The 10,467-nt window shown below is 42.8% G+C and overlaps 1 protein-coding gene across 1 annotated transcript in view; it reads right to left on the bottom strand.

The window, feature by feature from the left end:
• Positions 1 to 7,934: 7,934 nt before the first annotated feature.
• Positions 7,935 to 10,467, bottom strand: part of ALDH3A1 (aldehyde dehydrogenase 3 family, member A1) — a 62,328-nt gene continuing 59,795 nt past the window's right edge. The window contains 1 exon segment of the mRNA XM_006902056.1: positions 7,935 to 8,930. Coding sequence (XP_006902118.1) covers positions 7,935 to 8,930 — 996 coding nt within the window.

Genomic DNA, 10,467 nt, shown 5'->3' with positions numbered 1-10,467 from the left:
AGTTCGTTTCTCTTCCCCCCCTTGAAAGTTTGTTTTAATTGTCCCGTTGACACAGTGCTTGTCAAAGCCAGTTCTGATAATCTCCTTTGTTAGTGTGTCCTTTGCCATTCCCTATCACTCCTCCCAGTTGAGCATTTTCAAAATCCATTCTCAAAAACATTCCTTAAGATTTCTACTTTATAAACTAACTAATTTCTACATTTCCTTCTGGGCAAAGCCTTTCTCTTCCACAGTCGGATTAGTGTAACAATCCTCAGCCTGAATGAATCTGACCCTGCTTATTGATGGGGAATTAATTTGCAGTTGCTTTCTATAGCAAGATGGCATGGTGTTATTAAGGATTACAAAGCCACTGACTTTGCCACACAGAAGGAAAGGAAAATGAGCATAGTGTATTAGTCTATCCACAAAGGAACAGACTAATCATTAAATTGAGCAGATTCAACAGCAAAAATTGAGGAATCTCAATGCTGACAAGGAAGAGGAAGCAGCCCTCATCTTGCACCAGCCAGACCAGAATCTACATAAGAGCACCAGCAGCTTCAGCAGAGAACCAGAGACCAACATGAGAAAGAGCTGACTTGGGACTGCTACCCTATGCAACAAGAGCCAGAGGTCTTTACCCAAGTTTGCTGGAGGACTGAGGGAAGAAGCCATAACTGGCAAGACTAAGGGAATTTTGCAACATTGATCTAGGCCATGAAGTTGAAGGTCAAGGGGTCTGCAAATGTACTTCAGACGCTTTCTGGACTGAGGAACTGTATTCTCCTGCCAACTTGAATGATAGCCTGTTAACTTCCCTAATAAAACCCATTATCAGAGTTATGTAGAGTTTGTGGAGTTATTGCAACAAATTGCAGACCCAGCAGAGCAGTAAAACTGATGTTGGAATTAGTAGAAGTAGGTACAGAAGTGTGGTGGTATGTTTGATTTATGTGAATTAGTTTTGTAATTGTAGATGTTACTGACAGGACTCTTGCATTTTGTGTAGTTTGTGGAGGTCAGACTTAGTCCTTCCCAGCAAGCTACTCTTTCTCTTTTTACAGGTGCTGACTGTTTTCTCAAGGTTTGTGAATCTCCAAGTTCCTAAATCATCTGACATTGACTTTCAAGTTATGTGTTCACTTCTTCCAAACTTTTATTGTTGTTGCTGTTATGCGCCATGGATTGCCTGCGACTCATAGTGACAGTAGAGCACGTTTAATGTACTGACTGCAAATAGTGGCATCCACTTCCTAAATAACATGCCTCCAGAAACTCTATGAACTTTGATAAATATTGATAGTTGTAGAAGGCTCAGACCAAGGCAATAAACAACAACAATAACATAATGGCAAGAAGCTGCACTACAATCTCAAAGGTTGTTGTTGTTGTTGTTGTTGTTGTTATGTGCCATCGAGTCGCCTGCGACTCATAGCGACCCTGTGTACAACAGCCCTAAACTCCGCTCTGTCCTGTGCCAATCACACTGTCTCTGACACTCCCATCCCAATTATCCCAGTCACTGAATCAATCCACCTCATAGAGGGCCTTCCTCTCCTGCGCCATCCCTCCACCCTCCCAAGCATGATGTCCCTCTCTAAGGACCGGTCTCTTCTCACAACATGTCCAAAGTAAGTTAGACGGAGCCTCAGAATCCTTGCCTCCAAGGAGCCACCCGGTTTAACCCTCTCCAGGACAAATCTGTTTTCCTAGCAGTCCATGGTATTCTCAATACTCTTCTCCAGCACCACAGCTCAAAGGCATCAATTCTCCTTCTATCCTCCTTGGTCATTGTCCAACTCTCTGATGCGTAACAGGTGATTGCGAGGACCATGGCCTGTATCAGACGCACCTTAGTCTCCAGAGAGACACCACTGCTCTTCAGCACTTTGGAGAGGTCCCTAACAGCAGACTTTCCCATGGCAATGCGCCTTTTCATTTCCTGGCTGCTGGTGCCAAGACTGTTGACTATGGAGCCAAGCAAACTAAAGCTGTGTACAATCTCAATCTCCTCTTCACCATCCATCCTGATACTGCCAATTGGTCCAGTGGTGAGAATCTTTGTCTTCTTGACATTGAGCCTCAATCCATATTGTAGGCTGCAGTCCTTGACACTCTGCAGCAGGTGCTTCAGGTCCTCTTCAGTTTCAGCAAGCAGGGTTGTGTCATCTGCATAACGCAGATTGTTGATAAATCATCCACCAATCTTGACCCCACATTTCTCCTCATAGAGCCCAGCCTCCTGGATAATCTGTTCTGTATATAGGTTGAAAAGGTATGGAGATAGGATGCATCCCTGGCGTACGCCCTTCCCAATTTTGAACCATGCAGTGTTCCCTTGCTCTGTTCTGACGACTGCCTCCTGGTCCAAGTATAAGTTTCGCATTAGAACGATCAAGTGTTCTGGGATTCCCATTCTTCTCAGAGTCAGCCACAGTTTGTTATAATCTACACAGTCAAATGCCTTTGCATAGTCAATGAAACACAGATAGACATTCCTCTGGTATTCCCTGCTTTCAGCCAAGATCCATCTAACATCAGCTACAATATCTCTAGTACCACGACCCCTTCTGAAGCCAGCCTGGACTTCTGGTAGTTCTCTGTTGATGTGCTGTTCCAGTCCTTTTTGGATAATCTTCAGTAAAATCTTGCTTGCATGTGAAATCAGTGAAATTGTTCTGTAGTTTCCACATTTGGTTGGGTTGCCTTTCTTTGGGATAGGAACAAATATCGATCTCTTCCAGTCAGTTGGCCAAGTGGTCGTTCTCCAGATTTCTTGGCACAACTTGGTGAGCACATCCAGGGCAGCATTTGTTAACTGAAATATGTCAATTGGTATACCATCTATTCCTGGAGCCTTATTTTTGGCCATGTCCTTCAAAGCAGCCTGAACTTCTCCTTTCATCACCATAGGTTCTTGCTCATATGTTGTTTCATGAAATTCTTCTGTGTCTTCCAATTCTTTTCGATACAGTGACTCAGTATATTCCTTCCATCTTCTTTTAATACTTCCGGGATCATTTAACGTTCTGCCAAAAGGTGCACAGTTCAAATCCACCAGCTGCTCCATAGGTGAAGGCTGGGCAATCTCCCCTTATGTGATTAACTGCCTCTGAAAACTACCCACCAGAGGGTCAGCTATGGCTTGATTCTGACTAGATGACACATAACAATAATCGCCTAACAATCAATAGGCTCCATCTCTGGTCAGGTTTCCAGGATTTTTCCAACAGAGCTAAAAATTGGCACTAAGTGGTCCAGGCATTCATTACCCACTTTGCAAGTTATCCAGTGTTGTCACACTGAAAGGAAAATTTTTTAAACAATGTCCCCAAACCCAAGTATTGTAAGAACCTATACCTTTGATCTTGTGTGAATGTTTGTGTTCCAGGAACTAGCTGACCACAAACTGAAAAAAACAATTACTGGCAAAAACCATATTTTAACTAACATCAGTAGCAGGTAACTGACCTAAAATTGAACTTCTCCTTTTCCAAAGAGCCAATGAGCTAATTCCACGCCAAAGAACCCCTGGATCTTGTATAAATTCCCTTGCTTTTTGTGGCTCGGGGTCGAATTCCCTGTCTCCTGTGTGAGATACAAGTCGTCCCGAAAGCTTCGTCAATAAAGCCTCTTGTGATTGCAGCGAGTGGATCTGGTGTGAGTTGCTTGGGGTGGTGCCCAATCTGGGAAAAGCCCTAGTTTGGGGTCTTTCAACAGCAGCCACAATTCTCACAGTCCTGCATTGTACAAGACCTCAAACACCACATTCAACAGACTCTTGCTACTTTCCCTCTCCTTACAGGATCCAAACTCAGTGCTGATTCTAGAGGGTGACTTTCTCTCTCTGTAATCTCCTTTTAGCATCTGGAGATGTGGAGATTACCACTCCTTGGAGATCATCATGTGTCTTGGCCTTTCCCTCTGTCACGGAGTTTCATTAATCAAGTGTCTATTCCCTACTCTTCTAGGTCCCTCACTCCTTTAATAATCTTTCCCACTTCCCCCCCCCCTTTCACAATTACTTGCTATGCATCTGAAAGCTGAACAATGACTAAGGGTGACAAAAGAATTGATGCTTTTGAGTTGTGATGCTGGAAAAGAACATTGAACATATCATGGACTGCCAAGAGGTCTGTCTTGGAGAGGATGAACCAACTTTTTCCTTGGAGGCAAGGATTTTGATGCTTCTTTGGACATATTGCCAGGAGGGGCCAGTCCTTGGAGAAGGACACCATGCTTGGAATGGCAGAGGGACAGCACAGGACAGGAAAACCCTGGATGAAATGGATTGACACAATGATTGTGGTAATGGGGTACAGGAGTATCAGAGACAGTAAGATTGGCTCAAAATGAGGAGGGATTCAAAGCTACTGTTTATAGAGTCACTCTGAGTTCTAGTCAACTTGATGGCACATAACAAAAAAAAAGATGCCACATGTCACACCCTAGGGAAACCCACCTATATCAGATCAGGACTGTGATGGGATTAAGTGTGTTGTATCCTATCATTAACCCTTTTGCAACTATTTGTTTTATCAGATTATGAAAGACCATTAGAGAACTTCCACATTATATCATCATATATACTTATCTTGGGGACACAATTCCATCCATGACAACCCCACCCCTCAATGATTATTTAAAACAATTTCTTTAAACAGTAATCATTTACAACCCTTTTCATTCTGTGGTTTGATGTAGAAGAACTGGTAGTCCCTTTGAAGCTGTATCAAGGTTATTCCCAGCCATGATATCCTCAGTGAGTCACTTGTGAGGCTGGCAATTAGAGATGCAACCAAAGTCACCAGTTAAAGTGATTTGATGTCCCTTTACATGACTTTCTTCACAGATTGGGCTCCTCACAACATCTGGATCTGAAAGTGATCATCTCAAGAGTGAAAGAACATTTTCTACATTTTCTGAGATCTGCTCCTGGAAGCTGCCCTGTGTGGCTGGCTTGTGATGTATTCACACAAATTTAAAGTGGGGCAATCAACCTCATTTCTTGTAGGAGGGGTAGCAGAGACCTCACAGTCCTAATTCACCTCACATTCTGTCTTCCTTCTATTTTGCTAACTCTTCCCATACCTCCATTCTCTCCTCTTTCTTCTTTCTCTCTTCTCCTGGAAAAATCCATCTCTTACACTGTAGCCTTGCAAAGAGGGAAGAGCAGGTAAAGATCTCTGAACTCGGTGATGCGGGACGTTGACTCCATAGTGGATCTTTGACCCACAGAGATCTCTACACAAAGATAGTTTTTTTTCTCTCTCATACACACATTTTTCTCTTTTTTGCTTGAGATAGTGGACATAGCAGCATCTGGGATTCAGGGCTCAGTCTCTCTTCTCATTTTCCATTTTCTCCTGATCCTCCAAGTTGTCTTGGGCCTGCCTCTGGACTATGAAAAGAAGATGAACCTAGAGCCACAAGATCCTGGGGAAATGAGGAGGCCAAACTGAAGGGGAAATGGGATGTGGAGGAGCATTTAAAGTGTCCCAAGTATTCCTCCTGAGCTCTAGGGGGCTTCCTGGGTAACTGGCAGGGTGTTGAGTGTCCTGTTCCCAATAATTTTGCTGCAGAAAGACCTGTGGTTGTCGTGAGACACTTAAAGTGTCCCCATGTTGTTCCTCCTTATCTGAGAGTTTAACTGCTGCAGGATAAGGATGCATGTTGGAAAGAGTAAGGAAGTATGTATGTCACAGTCAGATGCTTCTGACCACTAGTGACTTAGTCAGATTGAAAGTCTAACACCATTTATCTGCCTGCTAGTATGAATGCCAGCTCAGAGCTTCCCAAAAAGGAGAATCTCCTGACATGACTCCTGCAGATACTGGGAAAGCACATCCTGGCAGGCATGCTCTCGCCCTTGAGATCTCCCTCAAGATTACTTACTAATTTAGTCCTGCCCCGTTAAATCGAACAGTTCTGCCGAGAGAAGGGACAAGGATTAAATGAAGTTGCAGAGAGGCTACCGCTGATGGTGAATAGTAACATTTTATTTTTCAGAAAAAGCCTATATAGGTTTTAGTAGCACATCTGCTGTAACAATAGCATTATCTCTTTCCGACCAGAGATGTTGACTGTCTGGTCAAACATTAACTCTCACAGACCGCAGCACAATACAAAGATGTTTTCCAGAATACCTTATTGTGTACTCTAAGGAACAAATGGTTTTGGTTGATAAGGACACTGCATTCCCTAAGGTCTGAGACCTTTGGTCATTCTTATTCATTAACATCCTACTTCCTTGAGTTGTTTATTGCCAAGCAGATACTCTAGACAAGATGGGCTAATCTGGCTGTAGTTAGGGCCTCTCCTCATCTGATTATACTTCACAAGGTTTGCAGACACTAAATCTGTCCTTTGGTTTCCCTGTGTTGCGCAACCTCCAGCCAAGAGGCCAATGTCCTTTCTCTGACTCAAGATAGCTGAGGTTGGCTTGGTGCTTGTGATAACAAAATGCTCAGTCCTCCACAGCTAAGCCTGAGGACTCTGGCCTTCCTGCTCTCAGTCCTGCATTACATCTTCTGGGCAAAGGTTAATCTAGATCTCTCTGCTGAGCCATGGCTGATACCAAAATCATTTATCTTGGTGTCTACTTCTAATCAATGGGACTCCATGTGAGTCACAGTAAAATTATATCCCATGGAGGTTTGTTTTGATTTCAATATTATTTTATTGTGTTTAAGGTGGGAGTTTGTCAAGCAAATTAGATGTTGTTGTTATGTGTTGTCAAGTCGCCTGTGACCCCATGTACAACAGCCTTAAACCTTGCTCTATCCTGTGCTGAAAGACCCCAAACTAGGGCTTTTCCCAGACCGGGCGCGACCCCGAGCAACTCACACCAGATCTACTCGCTGCAATCACAAGAGGCTTTATTGACGAAGCTTTGGGGCGACTTGTATCTCACACAGGAGACAGGGAAGTCGACTCCGAGCCCAAAAAAGCAAGGGAATTTATACAATGTCTAGGGGTTCTTTGGCGTGGAATTAGCTCATTGGCTCTTTGGAAAAGGAGAAGTTCAATTTTAGGTCAGTTACCTGCTGCTGACGTTAGTTAAAATATGGTTTTTGCCAGTAATTGTTTTTTTCAGTTTGTGGTCAGCTAGTTCCTGGAACACAAACATTCACACAAGATCAAAGGTATAGGTTCTTACAGTACTTGGGTGTGGGGACATTGTTTAAAAAATTTTCCTTTCATTCCCCACTTCTTTTTTTTCCCCCAAGATATTAAATCATTTCTTGATTATACATGATAATGGATGATACATCAATTTCAATCCCATCTATTATTTTTGCATCTGGTACCATTATTAAATTTAGATATATTGCATAGGATGTGCCAACGACCATTTAAAAACCAAATAAATTGCGTTTAACTTTGCTTGGGTGACCATTTTAATGGGGAACTTCAGGTCACAACACATTAACTTGTCAGTTCAACTACACCAAATTTTCTGTAGACAATGGCTTTTCTGTTCCCAAACAGTCTTCTAAATTTTTAATGAAATCTGGCATCATCCTGAATGAATTCTAAACGTCAACACTGTTGGGTTATTTATTGAAATAAGATGGCTTCAGAGTAGACTAACTTTACACAGCACATTTAAAAAAAGACATTTATTCAGTGTCATGATCAGACTATTACATTTAGCAATCAACAGCATGGGTGTAAAAAAAAAAAATCTACATTTAAACCCTTGTTTTTGGAATGCTTTACACTTTCCACAGAACAGAAACTAAAATAACCTGTTATACAATTAGTCACAAATACAGTCCTTGAGTTTTTTTGCCCATACACATGAGTATTGTCTAAAACATGTCTTCTTTGTAGCAGCTAGGCCCTGCCACCACTGTGTTTGGCTGAGTTCACAAATCTGTTGTAACCTGTAACTTCCCTGTCACTTCTCTGACTCGCCTCTCCTGCTAAGCTTTGTTTCCTGGCAGTTACTAAAACCGTCTGCCACTGCCATAGCTGCTGCTGCTACTTGAACCACCATAGCCACCTTGGTTTCGTGGTTTGGCAAAATATTGGCCACCACCACCGTAAGGGCCAGAGCTTCTGCCTCCAAAATTTCCTCCCTTCATGGGTCCAAAATTTGAAGATTGATTGTTGTCATTGCCAAAATCATTGTAGTTTCCACCACCTCCAAAGTTGCTTCCATCATTACCAAATCCATTATAACCATCTCCACTGCCTCCATATCCTCCACCGCCACGACTGCCACCAAAGCCACCTCATCCACTGAAGTTTCCTCCTCGACCAAAGTTGTAATTCCCACCAAAACCACCTCCACGGCCACCACCAAAGTTTCCAGAACCACTTCGAGCTCTCTGGCTGGAAGAGGCACTGGCCATCTCTTGCTTTGACAGGGCTTTCCTCACTTCACAATTGTGACCATTCACAGTATGGTATTTCTGAATAACGATTTTATCTACAGAATCATGGTCATCAAAAGTTACAAAAGCAAAGCCCCTTTTCTTGCCACTGCCTCGCTCAGTCATGATTTCAATCACTTCAATTTTCCCGTACTGCTCAAAATAATCTCTTAAGTGATGTTCTTCAGTGTCTTCTTTAATTCCACCAACAAAGATCTTTTTCACAGTTAAGTGGGCACCTGGTCTTTGAGAATCTTCTCTGGAGACAGCCCTCTTGGCTTCCACCACCCTTCCATCTACCTTGTGGGGCCTTGCATTCATGGCTGCATCCACCTCTTCCACAGTTGAGTATGTGACAAAGCCAAAGCCTCTGGAGCGCTTGGTATTTGGATTTCTCATTACCACACAGTCCATGAGCGTCCCCCATTGCTCAAAATGGCTCCTCATACTTTCATCCGTCGTCTTGAAGTGGCTCTTTAGGAGACTCTGACTTCGACATGGCGGCGGTGGGAATATACTCTTTTGCGATGCTTCCTCAGCAGCGTTCTCCAGCAGAAAGCCCCACTTCTTTTAGTACAAGGTTCTAATCATAGAACCAAGAATCTCTGGAGGCAGTATTATTGCAGTCAGGTTCTCTCATATTTTGATATTGTTGTCTTAGAACCATTAATTGAACAGTACTGATGCGATCTTTAACAAAGGTAACAAGCTTATTTATAATACAAGGCCCAACTAGTAACAATATAAACAAGAATATTAAAGGACTTATAAGGGTAGATACAAGAGTAGTTAACCATGGGGATTTATAAAATAAGCTATCGAACCATGTTTGCTGAGATTCTCGGTCTTGTTTTCTTTTGTCTAACCTTTCCCTAAGCTTTTGCATGGAGTCTTCTATTACTCCTGAATGGTCAATATAAAAGCAACATTCTTCTTTTAGCTCGGCACAGAGACCCCCCGTCTTTGAGGAACAATAAGTCTAGTCCTCTCCTATTCTGTAAGGTTACCTCAGATAAGGTGGTTAGGGATTCTTTTAGTCGAGTAATTGATGACTCTAAAGCCCGAAGATCCTCATCTATGGCTGTTTTTACCTTATGGTATTGTTTTTGCCCATAGACAAGTGCAGAAGTCCCTGTACCTATTCCTGCAGCTATTCCTCCTATTCCTAATAAGACTGCTAGGGTCATAGTAATAGGTTCTCTGCGAAAATGGTGCTCAGGTGCATGATCAAATTCATTAACAAATTCATCATCAGGGTGATAGTATAACCAGGGCATCAGATAAATTAATACACAGTAATCAGAGTTAGAATAAAAAACTGCTAAAGAGACACACGGGGTTAATCCAGTATTGCAGGCCCACCAATATCCGGTATTGGGAACTAAGTATCCCATAATGAACGGAGTTTGCTAGGAGGGTTCCCAATACAAGTTCCAGTTCCTGAAACTTCAGTTAGAGTTAACTTTGTCTCAGTGTCCCAAGTGCAGTTATTATGTTCAGTGGAGTTTTTATATGTTCCTGCCATTGCGATACCTTCATAGTAAGGCGGGTTGGTGGCTAAACATAGCCAACAAGAATCAGTGATTTGGGGGTTGGTATTAGGGCACTAAAAGCTCCTTTAATTAGATTGAGGAGATGGTCCCTTGTAGAGGCAGGTTGTTTCTTTAACCCCTTTGGTGGTGTGAGTGAAGTTAAGATGGGTTGGCTCTGGGGTGGGACAGGAGGCGATTTCTTAGCTGGGGAGAGCCCTGCCAGCACAGGGTTAGGTCCTATTACTGTACTCTGTAGAGGACGATCAAACAGTTTTATCATAAATGATAGCCCATTATCATAGTTTTCTTGGTAAAGCCTGATTCTCCACCAATATCCCGACTGCCATTGACGGGCTTTTTTGCAAGGATCTGTGAAAAAGATTTTTAGGGGGTGACACCAATTACTACATGCAGCTCTTGCTTGTTTAACGGAATTGGGATTTCTCAGGCTAACTCGAGAGTAGTTAGCTGTTACAGTTATGAAATCCCAAGAGGAGGAAGGCTTCCAGTAAGTATTCCCAGTTGTTTCACATGGCCAGCTTCAGCAATAGAAATCACTCTGTCCCCCGCAC

This window comes from Elephantulus edwardii, unplaced genomic scaffold (genome assembly GCF_000299155.1).
Source record: "Elephantulus edwardii isolate Elephantulus edwardi_28Jun2011 unplaced genomic scaffold, EleEdw1.0 scaffold00362, whole genome shotgun sequence".
NCBI lineage: Eukaryota > Metazoa > Chordata > Mammalia > Macroscelidea > Macroscelididae > Elephantulus > Elephantulus edwardii.
The sequence above is the reverse complement of the archived record's forward strand: the minus strand, read 5'-3'. Positions and strand labels throughout refer to the sequence as shown.